At 30.2% G+C, this 21,078-nt stretch overlaps 1 protein-coding gene and 1 non-coding gene across 8 annotated transcripts in view; one reads left to right on the top strand and one right to left on the bottom strand.

Annotated features, from left to right (window-relative positions):
* The window catches only part of LOC126736637 (homeobox protein prospero), a 169,993-nt gene that overhangs the window by 119,664 nt on the left and 29,251 nt on the right, over positions 1-21,078 (top strand). For 6 of the 7 annotated variants that reach the window (XM_050441091.1, XM_050441092.1, XM_050441090.1 and 3 more), the window contains exon 3: positions 16,957-18,862. In XM_050441091.1, coding sequence (XP_050297048.1) covers positions 17,039-18,862 — 1,824 coding nt within the window. In that variant the 5' untranslated portion in view covers positions 16,957-17,038. The remainder of the gene's footprint in view (positions 1-16,956; positions 18,863-21,078) is intronic. The other variant, XM_050441095.1, reaches the window with a different exon arrangement.
* Trnaf-gaa (transfer RNA phenylalanine (anticodon GAA)) lies at positions 8,602-8,674 on the bottom strand. Its single transcript has one exon. It is a non-coding gene; the product is annotated as a tRNA-Phe (tRNA).

The raw sequence follows: 21,078 nt of genomic DNA, 5'->3' as shown, positions 1-21,078 counted from the left end.
GGATTTCATCACGCTGTAATTTGGTGAAATCTATTTTAATTACTATATTGCTACCACCTAATTTTTTTTTCCCTCTCAAACATTTTTGTACAATCTCGGTATTATTAAAGCACACTTTTATAGGCCTATTATTGGCACCACGAAATCCAATTCTATAGACCTTAAAGGGCTCAATATGATCTATTCCCAACTTATTGGACAAAACATCAAGTATGAATTCCTTATCATGACTAATTCTATTATTCATATCATCAGAATTACTTTCCTGAACATTAAACATCATAATATTGTTTTTGCGCCCATTTCTATCATTTATCTCAGAAATTATAATGGAGTTACTATTCTTAATCTTATCATTTGTTGGTTGAGCAGGGTCGTTTTTAAATGTTTGAAGTTTCTGTAATTCCTAGTAAGTTTATTAATTGCTGATTGCTGACAAACAATAAGTTTATGTAATTCAATAATGCCGTTCATCAGATCACCAATGGAAGCATTTCTCTTAGACAAAATCTCAAGTAATGATATTACATCCCCCATTCCTACATTTTCCTGAACAGTCTTCATAGAACTTGAGCTTTCATTAACATTATGAACACCAATACTTAACAACGGTCTGTTGTTAACTGTACAACAAGAACTAAACTTCCACTCATGACTCTTCTTCTTTTTAAAAGTCGCATAGATTTTATCAAATTCGGTTTTGCAAAGATTAGAGCAGCCTTTGTGAAACCAGGAAGGACACAAGCTGCATTCAACGGAAATTGCTCCTGATTTAATTACTTTATCGCAACTGCTACACAGATCTATGACAAGAAACTCAAAATCACAACGACAATAAATTAACGAAAGTCCTTACTTTGCTACTTCGTTGACTCAATGCACAAACCAGCATTAGACAAACACATCAAAAATCCATACTTTGAACTGTTGTTGACCATAAATTTACACCTGACCATAGGAATTTAGTGTAAAATATACAAAACATGTGATAAATAACTACAATTGGAAATGCGGACAGGTGACTCGTTAGTTTTGCTAGATCAATCACAGCAGCAGGCAAAATGAGAGGGACCAAAAACTGTTACAGTTGTATAATAATATCACCGTAAATACACTTATAAGTACAAAGCACCTTCAACAATGAACTTCTAATTAATTAGCCGAAAAACTTTCATTTTGTCAAACATTTTGCAACAAACATAAACACGACTTATTCACTAGGCTGCCGCGACGTGAATAAATAGGTATATTTCCCAAAACAACTAAAATTCGGAAAATGTTTTCAAATATTTTACATATGTTGTTCAAAAACGACTATAGAAAAATATATTGTCATTTTTGTGATTTAGTATTAAAAATTTATTAAATTTCTTTTTTTTTTCAAGTTTTTGTCAAGATATATTTTTTACATAATGGGACAATAAGACAAAAAAAATCACATTACAAGTGTACTTAGAGTTTTCCTTTTAATGATTTGAGTACGATATTTATCTTATGTTTTATTTTCCTTTCTTCAAAAAAAATCCAGGCGATAGGTAAGAAAATAGGTAAGAAAATACACCTAAACCCATATGAACCCGTTAAAGAAATGTTGTTTTTTTTTTAAATTTGTTATTCAATGTATTGTATTAAAATTATCTCGTAAATATAAAAGCAAAAATCATAAAATAAATATTTTTTGTTTAAAATTGAGGTGCCTATAATATTTTTTTAAATCGATTTTTTTATATATGTAGTTAACTAATAAATCAAAAAAAAAATTATAAAATAACCGTAGAAAAATAAAAACTCCCTAGATTTAAAAAAATTAATCTCATCTAAGCAAACAAAAATAAGAATTTTATACGGGAAATTCATAACTATATTTTTTAAGAATTATCTTCTTTAGCTATTATTAAAAACTTTTTGTCATATATCCAGAATTATTAAGTATATTTTTGGTATTTTAATATGTCTAAGAAATTAGGGTATACTGTGCGAGTCTCAAACTTGGAATAAATTTACTAAATCAAACGTGTTCTTTTTTTCGGAAATATGCTCGGACACGTCTATTAATATTTTTTGTTAATATTTCATTATTAAAATTGTGTACGGGGTGTCTCGAATGCGATTTATTTCTATTTGTCTTTTAAGAGATATATAACATATTATTTAATTTGAAAAATTAATTCAGTAGTCTTTATTTAACAAGTGGTAAAAATGTTATGCATTAACTAACTGACATTAGCCTAAACGAAACTGAAACTCGTTTAAAAACTTTGCTCTTTAAGTAATCCCATAAGAAAAAGTCCAAAGGTGTTAAATCCGGAGACCTGGGTGGCAATTCGAAGAGTCCTCTTCTGCTAATTTCTACCTCATCCAGGTACTGCCAGGCAGGTCTTGCAATATGAAAAAGCTTGTTGAAACCAGGTGTTTCTCTTCGACAGCTTCTATAGAGCAAAAGAATAAAATAGCCAAATTCGAAACTAGGTCCTCATGCAAGAATTCTCTAAATATTTTGCATCCTTTAAGATTTTCTTAGAAGAAAATTAATCCTATACTTTAATAACCAATAATCCCTGCCCAATTATTGACTTTTTCAGGATGTCTAGTGTAACCTTTCTTATCCATAATGGGTTTTCGTCTGCCCATTAACGACAATTTTAACGATATACCTGACCATTCAACATAAAAGTTGATTCATCAGAAAATAGGACGATTTCCACTTGTAGAACATTGCTGTCTAGTAGATCCATCATTTCTTCGTAAAATTAGGATGTTCTATTCGGATCATCGTCGATGAGTTCCTTTCCTTTTCTTTTCTTCAAAAAAAATCCGGGAGAAAGATAAAAAAATACACTCAAAGAAATTTTGCTTTTTTTTTAATTTTATTTAATTTATTCAATGTCTTATATTAAAATTAGCTCGTAATTCTAAAAGCAAAGATCCGGAGACCTGGGATTTTCTGGAATTTCTTACTTTATAGGGATGAAATTTTTGAGCTTTAGAACTCTTGCCACTGATGACTGGGACTGGCTAATTTCGAGTTCCTTACTATGATATTTTTATAACTTATTTTTTATCACAATGCTAATGTTAAGTATTATCATACCTGACATTCCAAGCATTTATTAAAGAATGACTATTGAATTAAATTCATTTTTCGAATTAGATAATGTTTGCTAAACATCTTTTAAAACACAAGAAGTAGAAAGTTGAAATTTAGCACGCATGTGTAACTTGCTTAATCTTTTAATAATAGTCATTAAAAAAATAGGGTTGCCGTTTAAAAAAATTATCGATGACGACAGTTCTCAATTTCTTCTGAAAAAAGGAACAATTTAGTGAATTTATTCCAAGTTAGAGACTTGCACTGTATAGAGGGTGTAACATAAGTGATGACTTTTAAGAAGTAATTCCTTGTAATTTTTTAAGTAAAAAAGTTCCTATAAACGTATGTCCGGAAATGCTTCATTTTCGAGATACAGGATGATAAATTTTGTTAATCGACTTTTTATTAAAATCTGAAAAACGTTTTTTATACTTTTAATTGCTTAGTTTGATAAAAATATCAAACGCAGAAAAAATTGTGGCGTACACACAAAATAAATACATTTTAATCGGCTAACCATTTGCGACGCTATTGCAATTATTATTTAAAATGTACACCAAAAGTAGCATCTTAATAATTAGTTTATTGAAAGTTTTTTTTAGTCTTTAAATAATAAACATACTGGTAATTTTGAAGCATATAATTTTTTTTATGTAGGTCAGAAATCATTGTGAGTGCCTAAATATGAATGAAATAATATGAAAACGAAGAAAGAGACGCAAAATAATCAAGCGACAAATTTTTTTTTTTTAAATCGATGTAAAAAGAAGTTTAGCAAATTGTATCTTGAAAACAAAGCATCTCCGGACATACGTTTATATGAACTTTTTATTTAAAAAATTACAAAGAACCGTCTCTTAAAATTAAAGTCATCACTTATATATTTATAAACGGTAATAAATCAATTAGTTTAGGCACCTTATAGCCAAAAATAAATCAACTTGGGAGACTTAAATATATCTAAACATATGTGTACCTCAATTAAAAGCGGAAACAAAAAATTACAAAAACATAAATTAAAAAGCGGCTCTTGTCACTTTTAAACACGTTAAGCGCAAAAAACTAGCTAAAATATTATTAGAACCGCAAACAAAACTTAAATGCTTCTTCCGTTTTCTTTATTTCCAGAAGCCGGATAAACATAGTTAAGCCAAGTGCGAACGTATGACGCGAAGTCATCACTTTAATTAGCCGTTTTATTATAATGCATCACCGAGGTATTTTTTGATGATACATAATGAGAAAATTGAAATAATTATACTTTGTTGGTCGGAATAAGGAAGCAGTCTCTTTTGTGTACTCAATTAATAATCTACTATGTATACGGGCTTATGGGCGACATCACATAATACCCAAGCAATCTCAAGAAAATCTCTAATCCCGACCAAGCCACTCTCGTTAATTAAAGAAGGCGCAACGAAACCGTGAAGTATATATACGCCGCAGTCATATTCTTACGAACGTACATACAAAAAAAAAACCAGAGGGGTAAGTTTTCGTATTTGCCCATGTTTCCCTCTTTCAATGCACTGTCTTAGAGGGTTAAAACAAAAGCGCAGACTGCTCAAGTACATACTCTTCATTCTTTTCTACCCCCCCTGATCCTTGCCTATTAATATCTGAATATTTGTGTCGTGAGAACGGTTTTCTTTCGCCTTTGTCGCCGGCAGCAGCAAGATGAGAAGATTCAACGAAACGTCAACTTTCTATTTTCGCCATTCTCAGAGGGGATGAATATTTATATGACCTCTTCGTTAAAACTGAATTTTTAAATTGTCGATTCTTTTGTTATTTGAAAGACGACACTTTGAAAGTAATGTTTCTTTTTGTTTTAATACAAGTACTGATTTTATATTATATAAGATTTATTGTTTTTAGCAAAGAATGTGAATTTTGGAATTATATCAGGTTTTTCCTAAGGCAATTCAATTAAAAGTTTGTTATGCTAACAGAAACTTATTTTATTGAATATTTGTTCATATAAATTAACCAAAAATTAATCACTAAATTAACTAGAATTGTTATCACCAGTAAAATAAGGTATCACATCAATTCTAATTTAAGGAGCTCACCATGGTGAGAGTTAAAATTATTATTAAATGCATATTAAATTATGCACAAAATACATCTCCTGAATATTTTTCTTCATTGAGCAATCAATTGTTAATCCTTTTTTCCTATTTTATCAAAAAAGCTGCGTGCGATAAAGAAAACTAAGATACATTAGAAAGAAAATTTGATTATTGTTCACATGCGGTAATACTGGACTATAATTTTGGAACCCACCTCTGCTGAGGGTTTGAAGTGACAAAGTTGATGCTATGAGAAATTTGTTCCCTATATATACTTTATTTATATCTTGGCTCTGGAGAATATTTTATTTATTTATTAACGAGTCAAACCCAATACAAAATGATATAAATAACTAAATACAATCAAATTAATGTTCGAGAAATGAATGAATAATTGTTGGCATAGCTTGTCCTGTATAAAGGTACATGGAAAGTTTGGATGGAACATGTATGGCGAGATGGTACATATAAGTGATTTTTGAAGTGAGATATGCACAATCTTCTGCTTTCTTCTATCTGATGAGGTTTTAAGATCAAATATTAGGCAATGACCCTTATAATGAAATTTTTGATCATTGTAAGACTTGCAGTAAATGTACATACCGGCCAAATTGATGCTGAACTCGTTCCAGTCTGTGGATATCAAATATTTAGTTTGAGCTCAGAATAGAGGAGACATACTTCAAGTAGGTTCTGACAAAAGCAAAGAACAATATTTTAATGGAAGTATTGTGCTTAAAATTTTTTGTACCACGTTCAATAAATCTTAGCAACGTTAGAGATAAATATTTTAAATTTTTTAATAATGCAATTCATAATGCTTATGAGTAGTAGTAAATAAGTTAATATACATAATCTCAAATTGTTAAATAAAAACAAAGAAACGCTTGTATTATTTAGTATATTTTTATATATTGGCCTTAGAAAAATGTACGAATAATTTTAAAATACATCTCGTTATATGCTCTAAAAATTTTAACTCCTCGTCCATTATAAGAGCAAAATTTTAAATTGACCCTTTAAGTAAGTCTCTTTAAAGGTGAATCATTAATAGTAATATCACGCATATGTGCCTCCTTAAATTTCTCTCTGTAACTTTTTTCCCAAAAACAATGACAATAGGTCTGGAGGAGTTTCATAAAGTTATTATAAGTTGCTAAATCATAATTAATAGCAGAAATCGCTTATTTATTTTTGCCTGGTAATAGAGAGATAAAGCTGCATGTCGTCAGCATAGAAGTGACTGCTACAAGACAAAAAAATCTTTCTGAAACACAACGTATACAAGTTAAATAGTAGAGGACTATGGAACTTTGAGACACTCCACTCAGTACCATAAGATATAATGATGTTTTTCCATTTAAGATCACTGCTTGTTCTTTGTTGAATAGGTAGTTTGTTAGCAGGAATATTACGTTGTTAGAGAGGCCTATATCTTACAATAAAATATAAAGCACATTTCCTTATGACTGACGGAGTCAAAGGCATTACTAAAGTCCAGAAGCACTAAAGGAGCTTATTTTTGTCGGTACTAGGAATTATGTTATCAGTTATCCGCAATATTGCTGAGCCATATTCGTGCCCTGTTTTTGAAACCTGATTGATTACAAGAAACAATTTTATTTACTGTTAGGTATGTAGATAACTATGTATGCAAATTTTATTCAAGAATTTTGGATAACCTAGGAAGTATAGGACCTAGTTGGTTCAAATACTCAACTTTTAATACCTTGAGAGTTGGAATAATCAGTGCGTTATTCCATGCAGAAGGAACAATACATACTATACTAAATGCAATGGTTAATTGCGTGGGCTATATAAAGTAAAAAAATGGAAGACACAAATTTAATGCTTTTATATTATTTTAGGCCCTGCTAAATTTCATTACTCAGTCGTGGAATGAAACCTAAAACTGGTATCAGACATTTGGTTACTCTGTAATAATCGACACACAATCATCATTGACCTGAAGTGTGAATATAGAATTAATAAAACTATTAATTACATCAACATCAGTAATGTTGACAGGAATATGCCATTTTCCTAAATATACAAATAAAAGTATGTATTTTATTCATATTAGCAAAATCTTATTTTTCCTGTAAAAAAATACACTTTTTTGTGAACCTTACTATCAATATGGGATAAAAATTGTGCAAATTTTACAACTTATTACCAAAATATCATTTAGAACAAATAAGAGTGAAATTTAATAAATATTCAACGAATATAGAATTATAGAGCAATAATATAGGAAACTATAAAAATATCATAATTTAGTTAATATCTCAAATTAAATAATACGAATCTTATTTGATTATAAGCGGAACACTGGAATACGGTAAAATAATAACATTAATAATAATTAAAATTATACGCCACTTTTGCTAAAAAAGAATAGCTTGAAAATGCAAAATTCAAATTCCTTGGCTTTTCACAGGTAGCATTGTAAAAAATTAAATAAAACAAGCCCTAAAAAAATAAAAACAAAATTATACTCACGCATAAAACTACTAAAACTATCAACTTCTGGGTATAGCCTGTTATCACGTACTGCTTTGGAATTTCTCATAATTATAATACTCTATCTACAAAGGAAAAAGGGAGTAGAGGTACTATAAACCTGAAAGAGAGTCACGAAAAAAAATAGGAAATATGCATACTTACTTTAGATCAGTTTACCATTCACTGGATCAAGCACTCGTATTCATAGATCACCAGCTGACTTCTTAAAAATCTGGAAACAGTCACGCTGATTTTTTAGTATTATACTTAATCGAGAGCCCTCTTAGAATAGAGACTTGTTGGAAGTTGTTGGACCAATGTGCCGTTTACTAGTGGAACAAATAAGCCACCAGACAATATTAGATATATTCGAATAAATTGATTTAGAAACTGGAATTTGGTTTTTGGACATTATGTTAACATTCCTTACAAATCACTAACGATGTTTAATGATAAATTAAAGCTATTATCTGTAATGAATTCTATGTGGAAAACTAAGTACGGCATTCTGGTAAAAATATGTTTTTTACTATAGTAAAAAGTAAAATAAACACTATGAACGCCATGTATAAAATTGTATGGTTTTTTACTTAAACAATGGTATTCAGTAATTAAAATTGAATTATTTTGGGACATTTATTTTTACAGAACGAAATAAAAATGTGAGAAAAAAATACAAATGAAATTAAAATTGCACGAGGGACTAGAAAAAATGATTGAAATAATTTATTTTATTTAAATGATTTATTTTAATTGCTTTTATGATTTTAATTTTTTTTCTCAGTTATTTCTCCTTGGTGAATTGGTCCAATGAAGGCGAATATTTTTATATTAAAAGATACAATTGAGTAAAAAATTAAATTTATTCTACCTTTAATGTAAATTTTCCAATAATAAACGCACATATTTTCATATTAAACAAAAGAAAAGTTTTGCCGAAACCCGGGATCGAACCAGGGACCTTTAGATCTTCAGTCTAACGCTCTCCCAACTGAGCTATTTCGGCGATGTATCGTTAGTGAGACGACACGTTTTTGGTGGAACGTCAATCTAGATCTTAATATAAGAATAATGAGTTATAATGATATCCATCATTAATTTAATTTAAATATTTTAAATAGGAAATTTGTTATTAGTTTTTTGTCCTTTTTTTCGGTCTTCCTTGTTTTTTTCATGAATAGTAGCCCTATGCAATAATAAACCCCAACCAACCAATATTTAATTTTAGTTTATAATGTTAAAAGTTATTAGAATAACTAAAGAATTTTAAGTAGTATCACATATATAATGAGGCAAATTCGTCTACCACTGATATTTTGCTATCGACTTAGCCCAGGGATTGCGCTCTACGTTCTCCGGATTTTCGTAAAGCATTTGATAAAGCACAAATATTTCCTTAAGGTGTCTATTTTTGTGCTCTTCCTTACTTATTCTCAACCTCAAATATCTGGAAATATATAAAATTATTTGTACATAACACAACTGAATTTTCTAAATATTTTTTTTATATAAAATACGTAGATTTCTAAATATACAAATAGAAAAAAATATATTTTAATGAATTATAATTACACCAATCAAAATAATTAAAATTACTAATTTTGCACGTTAATGATGCCTTAATAAACCCTAACAAATATAACCCCTATCTCCTTAATTCCCATAACAACACACACACTGACCCACAGGTGGTTCCATAGTTCTCATAAGTCACGAACGCGAAACCGGCCCATAAAAACAACAAAATTTATTCAGAAAATAAAAAGTGCAACTGATGCATGCTTTGAAGATAAAACACCATTTCCGGTGGTGACTTACAGGTAACTCGCGAACGTCCGGAACTTCCGGTCTTCCGGTCACGCGATGCTGATCACCCTGTAAGAATATTATGGGAAATAGACGCGTTATCGGATGTATGATGGGGTTCTATAAATGAGAAGGAAAATGTATTATGTTGGGTCATATGGTGCCTTATGGGGGCGATGTAAAACAATGCATGGACATTCGACGGAAGTTCGTAGGATTGTTATTAGATTCGGTAGTTTCTTTTTAATGATTAAGTTTTTGTGGAGATAGTATCGATGGAATTAATTTGCGTGGGAATTTAGTTTTATTCAAGGTTTCTGGTTACCAAATAAAAAAATTGTTAATCTAATTGTATGAATGTAAAAATTTGTGTTACTAAACTCAATAGGATTTCTCTACTTATTTCTCTACTAAACTCAATAGGAAAATTCTCTTGAAGATGCATAACTTAATTGGACATGTTTGTCAAATAATTCTTAGGTTACTTTTTGTGTTTCTATTAGGTAATAGTCAAAATGTTGACCGTAAACTGAAGTGGCTTTTGAGCCGTTTTCTTCATTTGAAGTTTGTACCAAAAGCTCATTTTGTTATCTAAAACATAATTAAACATGACTGATAATATTATATTAATAATATTTGGCTTAAAATATTATATAGGATGGGCAATTTGATTTTTTTTTTAAATTTTTCATCTTAAGTATAGCAATTTTTTGACAGTTTTGCTTATTTTGACTTGTACTGAAAGATCATTTTTAAGTAGAAGAAAGTAAATAAAAAAAGATTTGAAAATATGATATTATCTTTTTATGATGCAAAACCTAACTAAATTTAAATAACATTTAATTATTTGTAAATTTTCAACCTTAACATATTTTTTTCTATTTTTGATGTTACATTGACATATTTTTATGTTTCTTAATTATTTTTCCTATAAGATTTTGTATTGTTAACTTATTTTTTAACCTACAATCTAATTTAAATAAATATTTGTTAATTCGTTTTTTTATGTTGCATAACTTTGTTGGACACGACTGACCGATTTTATTATTAAATTAATTTTTGCTTTATTATTACAGGATGGACAATTTCTTTTTTTAATTTTTGATCACAAATAGAGCAATTTTGCCTATTTGATCGTGTAGAGGAAGCTCATTCTTTAGAAATAACAGAAACTTAAACCTTGACATGTAAAAATAACTTTAACTTACAAATTAATTTTACAATTAATTGGATTTTTATGATGCATAACTTAATGGAATGTGAATGTCATTTTAATATTTTTTGTAGATTGTTAACCTCAATTTTTATAAAAAATCTTTTTTGTTTTCGTTTTTGATAATAAATTTTGTGATACTTAAGTATTTTGATTGTTTTGTCTATTTGAATCTGCATTGGATGCTCATTACTTAAAATTAATTTAAAAGTATTTTCCATGAAATTGTCTATTTCTATAAAAAAAAAACTTAAATAAAAAATTTTAAATAGTTTTGATATGAGGCAGAACTTAATTAAATATAAAAGAAAATTTATTATCAACCTTAACATATTTCTTACATTCTTGTACAGTCAGTTATTTCTTGGCCTAAAATATAATTTAAATTATTTTTAAATAAATTAAAATAATTTTTTATGATGCATAACTTTATTGGATACGACTGACTAATACTATTATTAAATTAATTTTAATCGCTTTATCACTATATAGGATGGGCAAATTATTTTTTTTTAATAATAAATAGAGCAATTTTGCTTATTTGAGCTTGTAGAGCAAGCTTATTGTTGCGAATTTTAAACAAAACTTAAACCTTGACATAAGTTACCTTTAACTCACAAATTAACTAAAAATATTTTACAACTAATTGGATTTATACGATGCATAACTTAATGGAATATGAATTTCATTTTATTTTTTTTATTTTTAGCTCCAATTTTTATAAAAACCTTATTTTTTTTATAATAAATTTTGTGATACTTTAGCGAAATGTAAGTGATATTAAATTATTTGTAAATTTGCAACCTTAACATCTTTTTTCTATTGTTGATAATGAAGCTACAAATATTTAGACTTTTCGATTATTTTTATCATACATTGCATACATGGATACCATACATGGCATCTCATTTCTTAACTTTCATTTTATTTTAAATTAATTGTTACTAAGTCGTTTTTTTATAATGCATTACTTTATTGGATACGGATACTACTGGTATTATTAATTTAATTTTTGCTTTACTAATATGTAGAATCGGGAAGTAATTTTTTTTTTTTTTGATCATAGATGGAGCAATTTTGCCTATTTGAGCTTGTAGGGGAGGCTAATTCTTAAAAAATAAAAAACCTAAGCCTTAACATGTGAGTTACCTTTAACTCATAAATTAACTATAAATATTTTGTAATTAATTGGATTTCTATGGTGCATAACTTAATGGAATTTAAATGTCATTTTAATATCTGTTGTAGATTTTTAGCCTCAATTTATATAAAAATCTTTTTTGTATTCCTTTTGGATAATAAATTTAATAATTTCATTGCTTCTTCGTTATTTTTTCCATTAGATTCTGTACTGGCAGTTAATTTTTTAACCTACAATCTACTCGTAATTTACATGACTTGTTACTAAATCGTTTTTTATTATGCATAACTTTATTGGATACGGCTGACTAATATTATTAATAAATTAGTTTTTACTTATTGTTGTATAGAATAGTCAATTTTTTTTTGTAAATTTTTGAATTTAAATAAAGCAATTTTGCCATTTGAGCTTGCAGAGACAGCTGATTCTTAAGGAAAAACAGAAACTTATACTTTGACATGTGAGAGTAATTTACAAATTAATTGGAAATAGTTTACAATTAATTGGATTTTTTTTGGATTGTAAATATGATTTTCTTTTTTTCTGCAGAATTTTATGAGACTTTAAAAAAAAAATTAAAGTGTAACTCACATGTTGACTGAAATTAATTGGATGTATATGGCGTACAATTTAATAGAATATTAAAGCTATTTTATTTTTTTTGTCGAGTTTTAAGTCCAACATTTATAAAAATCCAATTTTTCTCCGCTTTTGATAATACATTTTGTGATACACATTACTTAAAGTCAATTTGAAAACATTTGAAATATTTTCCAACTGTTCATTTTCAATATGCTTAACTTTAATGAATACGACTGGCATATTATCATTAATTTTGTTTCATATTTCTAACCTCAGTTTTTCTTAAAATAGATTTTAAGAATATTGAAGTGAAGACTATTCTTATAGAAACTTACGTGCATAAATTAATTGAATGTGATTGGAATATATGATCATAGGAAATTGCAAACAATTTAAAAACAAATAATTTATTAATAGTTAACTGATTAATAAATAATTTCCTGGGTCCCACTTGGTCTTAATGGTTACTTTTATTTTTTTTTCAATTTTCGTTACGAAAATTATTAATTTTTAGGTTTCTTTTCGCAATTTTGGCGGTTTGTACTTATATGAGAAGTACAAGTTAAACGTGTTTTATAATAATATTTAAAAAAAAAATAATTTTCTAAAACATAACTTAATTGGACATGACTGTCATATTATTATTAAAATAATTTGTTAAGTTTTTAATACGAATGTATTTTATTTAGTATCATAGAAAATTGTAAATAATTTAGCCTCAAATTATTTGTAAAAATCAATCGAAATTGAGTACAATATTGTTAACTATAAAATCAATAATCCCCAAAATACAGAAGAGTAAATTATAATTTTTTAACTTGTATGTACCTCGACCCCAATTTTTAACATAAAATCTATAGAAAAAGACTTTTAATGATTTAAATAAATTTTGAGACCTAATTAGGACAAACTGATAAGTAAATTTATACTTAATAATCCCGATAAGAACAAAAAAAACACGTTATCTTTCTCTAACGCCCACCAGTTAAAAACTGCATACGAAATACACGAAAAGCCAACGACTTTTGCTAAACAGATGGTCATTAAATTACTATGAGAAATTCGGTCTAGATCCATCATTTCGGGGGGGCCATATGGCACCACTTCAAACTTTTAAAAGATGTTTCATACAGTCGAATGTCTTGCTGGGAAGCATAAATATATATTTTCAAAATTGATTTTATTAATGATAACAGTAATTGAATAGTCTTTACTGCAGGTGTATCATCGAATGTATCGAAGGGTGTAAATTTCTTCCAAATTCTTCCCAAATATTCATTCTCGTGGGAATATCATGAGAAATCTTAGTACTATTGTCGGTTACCAGTATGGTTTCTTAAATGGTAACAATACACACTTCTTAACGTGGAAGAGGGATATTAATAGGGGATATATCCGCCTTTTTCTTTTGTTAATGTGCGTCCTGATAGTGTAACGGAAGAAATCATTTGAAAGTTTGTCTTTAGTTAATTTATTTTGAATTGCAGAAGAAATTACTGAAATGGTTTTTTTTTGTTGTAAATGGCAGCTGCAATTGAAATTCAAATCGTTAATTTTAGATTAATGTTAAAAGTAAATAGAAAATAAATTTTAAAATAAAATTGATCTTTATTTTTTTATAATGTTTTTGCGTATTCCATAATAATTTTTTTTAAGTTTATGGTCGGTCATTTTATCAAAATTTCTCATATTTAAAATTCTCAAAAATTAGTTAAAAATTAAAAGAACAACTTTTTTAGCAATTTTTTGATATTCAATTTTTTCACAAAAAGATTTTTTTTTAATTTTAAAAATTTCTAATTCATAAATTTTAAATTTTTTCATTTTTAGTGCCATATTTACTTACATTATTTTTAAACATTTTTGGTTTCTAGTTACTTCCACAAAAAGTCAAGATATCCAAACCTAATGTCCTAATGGTATGAACCCAATTTAAAAAAATTATAAATCATGTTTAAATTCAAACATTGATTTGTTCAGATATACAAGGAATTCCTGCGTAACATAAATAGATCTGACTCTTTGTTTATAAATTAAAAAATAATACATGTGACCAATTTTCAGATAATTACCCTGTAAGTTTAATGGCAAAAGGTTTAAACACAGTCTAACAGTTGAAATCTATATACTTTGGTTTAAACTTTTAACATGTTTCAATATTTCTTCTACGAGTGCGAATGAGACACAAATTTTTTAGAAGTGCCATTTGATAGTTAAAAATATATCATATATTAAGGTTTATTGCTACTTAAAAAAATATATTTAATTAATTAATATTTTTACGCTTATTTTTTCTAAAATTGAATTTTTAATTCATTCAATGATTCACAACCAAATAATAGAAAAATTCTGTATTTATTAGAAAATGTTAAATATTTCGTCATCGCTTGTACGAAAAACAATTATTATTTACTGTATTTTATATACAGGGTCTTTAAAGAAAACAGTATAAAAATAATAGTTTTTTTTATATAATAAATAAAACATCAAGGTGCACTATCTCTTGGGACACCATGCCTACATTCTAACTCAAAAATCCTTAGAAAAGCTAATTCTTTAACCAATTAAAGGTTTCTAGGAAAATATATTGATGCGCTAATTGCGATACTTATTAAATGTAGATACTTTGATAATTTAATTTTTAAATTTAATTAATTATTATCTTTGAAAAATCTTAAATTAAAAAAAATTAAAAGTACACCGTAAGCAAAAAGCTTTTACTGCCAAATATTTACTCAAAAAACGTTAAAAAGCTAAATAAAAAAATTTCATTTAAAAAAAGAAGGAATATATAAATTTGAAGTAATGTAAAATATTTTTCTAGAGTAAAAAATAATTTTGGAAGTTTCCATATTATTTTCCCAAAAATCATAAATAAAAAATGTGTGAAAAAAAATAATAATGTCTTCACTTTTGTTGGGCGCCCAAATGTTTATACAACTTCAGAAAAAAAATTCTTAAAACCCCAAGCTCAACTAAGCTTATTTTCTTTTTTTCACCCTATCAATTGAAAAGAAATACCTTTTGCAAAAAATAAAAAGTAAATTTTTTAATCTTTTAAAGATTTTTGAGCAAAAATTGGTATATTTTAATAATGTTTTTTTATATTTTAATTATTAATATTAAAAAAAAATGTTAAATTAAGAAAGTCGTCATAGGCAAAAAGCTTTTCTGTCAAATATTTACGCAAAAAACCGTTGAAAAAACAGTTCTTGGTAAGCAACAAACTAAAATTTAATTTCAAAAAAAGGGAATATATGTAACTTTTTTTTCATATTTAAAAACAAAATTAATTTGAGGTAAGAACCTTCCACTAGAATGAAAAAATTACTTGAAGGTGTCGATATTATTTTCCCAAAAATCAGAAATAAAAAATGCGTGAGAAAAAATATTCAGGGTGTTTTTTTAATATTGCGATATAAGTTTAGAGGTGTGTTCCTTGGACTAAATCAAGCAAAAAAATTGCTATAAACATATATCCTAAACGTCTTAGATTTTACACTACAGTGTGGTAAAGTTGAAAGAATAAAATTTACTTTTTGATGTATTTATGTATACATGTATTCGATTATTTTGCGGGAAATATTTTTTAAAAAAATGCTGAAAATAATGTTATAAAAGTAATACTTGATTAAGATAATCAGATTTAGGCGTTATGGCTATCCAGAATAATGGTTTATTTAATACGAAAACCTTTCATCTGGCGACAAATTACCAAGAGACTAGATATGCTCTAAAAGAAATAGATATTTTATACAAAAATATTTTTTATTACAAGAAAAACCTGTGGCGTACCCTTTTCTTTTAAAAATATATGCAGTTCAAAGACTGCATGAACGCCAATGAAGAATATAAAAATTAAAATTACGTATAGAAAAAATGCTATCGATGTTTAGAAACAGCGTACCAATTTTTAGAAAAATATCTAAAGAAGTATGAAATTTATCGAAAAAAGTAAGATTTTTTTCTTTCGTAAAATTTAAGACGTTTAGGACATATATTCATAGGAACTTTTTTGCTTGATTTCGTCCAAGGAACATACCCCTGAATTTTGTCGCATAATTAAAAAAACACCCTGTATTAAGACAAGCTTACTACTTGTTGGGCGCCCAAATGTTTACTCAATTTTATAAAAAAAAATTGTTAATTTTATTAAGAAAAGTTATACGGAGGTAAAAAACTCTTAAAACCCAGAGATTTACTAAGCTAACTTCTATAACTCTCAAAAAATTTGTTTTTAAACGTTATAAGATTATAAAAGTTTGCATCGTGAAAATTTTAATTGGCTCCCGTGGGAATAATAATTATCATTTCGAAAAAGTCATAATCACCCCTTCAAGAAGCGATTAGAGTAAAACATAAACGGTGGTCCTTCGATCCGCCGCCTAAGCTCGACAAACGGCAACTGTTTGCGCCTTCTGCCCATCACACTACTACCGACTAAAATATAAAATATCAACAGTTGTGTCGGCAGCGAGGGCAGGTGATCGAAAGACCCTCTCTCTTCTCGCCAGAAACCGTGACGAGACGCTTTATTCCGTTTCAGGTATTGACATGGGCAACAATTCTTAAAGTGGGGACTCGGCTTTCTGGAGGGGGCACCTGGACGACCAATAACGCCCCAACCTATGATGTCATCGGAGGAGGAGACAGAGTTCGGTTTGTACACAGATAAGCTCTTGAAGAAAACTAAAAGAACCAGACAGCGCGTAGACGCCGGCGAGCCGCGTAACTCTTACTCGTCGATCCCGAACTTCAGTTCGCGACCGAATTTTCTTGGCACCAGTGGTAATTTATACGGCGCCATTTTTACCCAACACCAACAGTTCGGTCTTTTTGGACCGGGGTTCGCGCCCGCTAAAATGCTTAACGAACTTCTGGGTCGCCAGAAGTCCGAAAACGGTGGTGATAGTGAGGACTCGGTGATACGTTGTGACGGTAGTCCGCCTTCCGGGGAGGCTCTCGCGCATCACATGCTTCGCGATATTTTACAAGGTCGTAAACATGAACTGCTAGCCCTCGAACACGACATGAGAAATGGACAGGAACACATTATGAACAACAATAACAACGAGCCTAAAGCCAGTCCAGAACGAAGCGATCCAGAATCGGCCATGAAGGAATGCTTGGCCGAGGCGGGCGTCGATAACAGACAACAAGAACTTATGGAAGATGCCATAAACGGCATGGAAACTGACTCATTACCCTCACCTAAAGTGGAACCTGCTAGCCCGGCTAAACCTGAAGATGCAAAAAAGGCACGAGTGGAAAACATCGTGTCGGGTATGAGATCCAGTCCGGCACCTCCACAAGTAAACGGATGCAAAAAACGTAAGTTGTACCAGCCGCAGCAGCACGACAGTAACGCCGACAGGTATATCGATGATGAAGAAGAAGACGCCGAACCAATCAAACAAAAACGAGTAGAGAAAAACTTGCTTAAGTCACAACTAAGAACGATGCAAGAGCAACTAGCAGAAATGCAACAAAAGTACATGCAACTTTGCACGAGGGTGGAGCAAGGCTCAGAAGAAAGTCAAGAAATCGAAGAGATCCCTAGCGATGGTGAACAAAGCCCAAAAAGATCTCCACCGCCATCACCAACCACGACAACATCACCCCCAACCCCAACCCAAATCACACCAACCCTAGCCCAAGAGGTAAGCAAAATGAAAATAAGTCCTCCCGGACCCCCATTCCACAACGGTCTACTACACGCTCCCCATCACATGAACAATGCCGCAGCAATGTACTTAGGCCACAAACTTCTTATGGAACAAGAAGCGCGACTGGCAAAAGAAGCAGCTGCAGCAGCTGCCATGAACAACGAAGTTCAACAGCAGCAGCAGCAACAGCAACAACAGGCCTCTCAGCCCCAACACTTACCTCCAAGTAATCCAAAACCAGACAATATCTCCGAACGCCTTCAGATGATGAGGAGTATCACAACTCCCACGGGAACCGACCTCGAAGGGCTAGCAGACGCTCTTAAAACTGAAATTACCTCCTCACTCTCGAACCTAATAGACTCGATCATGTCGCGGTTCGTACATCAGAAACGGTGTAAAAATCAAGACGCGGCAACCGCGGCCGAGCAACTCAACAAAGATTTGTTGATGGCCTCTCAATTATTGGATCGGAAATCGCCGAGGACGAAAGTGGCGGAACGGCCCCAAGGGCCGCCGCCCCCGCAAAATCAAAATCACATGGTAAATGGAAATGTAGGGCCTCAAATGATGCACGTACATAGCATGCATAATAACAGTATGCAAAAACCTTCAGACCTTCATATTCGACCTCCAATGTTTCAGCCTCCTAAGCCGCCACCCGGTATTAGTCAGGCACCACTTTACGGTATGAATCATCCCTTTTGTGTACAAAAGCAGCAGGATGCACCAGAACAGAATGAGGCGTTAAGTTTGGTCGTGGCACCCAAAAAGAAAAGACATAAGGTAAGAAGTTAACTTTTCTCATTGACTCTTTTTTGGCAAGGCAATACTGTATCAATATTTAGAATTTAAAGAAAAGGAACTTTGGCGCCCAACGCGTGGTAATTGAAATTTTTATATGCAGCCTTATGATTTGCTTATAAATTTGAAAAACCTCATTGAAATATTAGTCAAGGGGCTTAGCAGATAAAAACTGTTACCAACATTGTTAAAAAATAGAATTTTACTTTTTCCAATAAGAATATTCCAAAGAATTTCTATTTATGTATAAAGTGATTTAATTAAAAGAATTACATTATTACGTAGCATATGGCCACGAAGGGGTTTTGGTACAAGTGAATCAGCCAAATGTTCTGTCAATAGTCTTTACTAAAAATAGTCAAGAGCTAAATTCTATTAAAATCTACAAATGAAAAAAATACAAATATACACATTATATTTCGTTATTATCTTCACACATCTCCAAAAGTCTTGCTGCATTTTGCCGTGTTTAATTTAATGTGCCCATGGAAATAAACAACAACATATGGCAAAAGATTGCTTTGGGTCGACGATATGCAGCCATTTATAAAATGAAGCAGTTCTCAACTGATTTGACAAAGTGACAAAGTATCGATTAAGTTTTTGATAAAATGCAAGGCAATCTGATTTCTCAGTTTGATCTGGGTACGAATAGTGGTCTTATATTAGGAAGGTTTATTAAATCACCAGATTGAGTGTCATTTGAATATTCCATAAGGACTTTGATAAGGCGCATAATGGCCCTTTTTTAGGAGATTGGCAGCATTAGTCGTCAAAGAGACAAGATATGGTTAATTTCAACTGGAAAAACCGAAAGATATTGGTTCAATAATAGCTGTTCGAAGTATTTTTTTGCGTACATACTGGAGAGTGGTTTCGACAAGTACCATCATAAGAAAGTTGCATTATTTAATTGTAAATGCAAAAAGGCTTTTAATGATGCCTCAACTTTCACCTGCATGTAGTGCAAAACGTCGCCAATGGTCTGCTGAGCCTCAGCATTGGCTTTTTTGGAGGGATCCAGATAGATTAGAAGGACTTACTTCTGCCAGGTAACTTGTTCATCATCAAGGCGGATCACTAATGTTTTTGCGGGGTATAATGTATTGTATGTGGCAAAGTCTTGTTCCAGTCGAGAATGCAGTCTTTTCCTTATATTTTGAGTGCATTTTCAGACCTCAGACTCGTAAATTCTTGTAAGGGACTTAGTTAGTATTGGAACTGATGTGCTGATAATGTACACAAATTCTGATAGATCCGTCCTCTTTTCTTTACTAGTACAACTAAAGATGTCCAAAGACTCTGGGATGGTTTTATCACTCCTTCTGTCATCATTTCTTGAAGCATTGAGGAAACTTCAGTTTGTTTAACTATTGGAATCCCTCGAGGTGCTTAATAAAAATCTGTCTTTTTTAGATCATTATCGTGTAAGGAAAACCCATCTTAATTTACAGTATTCTATTTTTGACTTTGAAGGGCAACAGTTTTGTTAACTCTTGTTCTCATAGAAGAAATAATGGCAGGCAAAATGTAGAAAACGTGTTACGAAAAGGCAATGTCCAAAGAATGCACCGGCCAGCGAACTCTCCAGACATAAACCCCACTGAGTTATCTTGATAGAGCAATATCCAATCGAGACAATCCTCCTTTAGTTAAAACATTGGAACAATTTTTCAGAACACTTCTTCAATAACTTGATTCGTTACAGACTACTAAAGCTATATTTTTCCTGCCTATTACACCTTTATCTTCAAATAATTTTCTTACGAAGTTTCTATATTCAACACAATTTTCTTTTTCTTGCATTACTCTGCCTTATTTAGAAAGCAAATTAAAATTATTTGCCACCTATAGTATTCAAATGAAATATAGAATGCAATATATTTAATTTGTTTAGATATCATGTGAAACCAAGGCTGTTGGAGTTGTCTTTGTAATATTTAACATGTATTTTCGTGCATAACCTAAATGGCTATGACACGCCGTTTCCTGAAACTACCTTTAAACTAACATAGAGGCTTATTTAATAGTTTCTATAAATAATGTTGGCAGCAACTCTTCAAGTCAAGCTACTCCTTATTAATCTTCTTCCAAATTTTATAATTTAAAGAGCATTTTTTAAATACTTATATGGCAGTTCTTTAAGCATCAAACAGTTCTGTTATGCTTTAACAGTTTAAAACTACCATTGGGTGCAT

Source organism: Anthonomus grandis, chromosome 5, assembly GCF_022605725.1.
Source record: "Anthonomus grandis grandis chromosome 5, icAntGran1.3, whole genome shotgun sequence".
NCBI classification, from domain to species: domain Eukaryota; kingdom Metazoa; phylum Arthropoda; class Insecta; order Coleoptera; family Curculionidae; genus Anthonomus; species Anthonomus grandis.
Note: the sequence above shows the minus strand (reverse complement) of the source record. Positions and strands in the feature narration are given on the sequence as shown.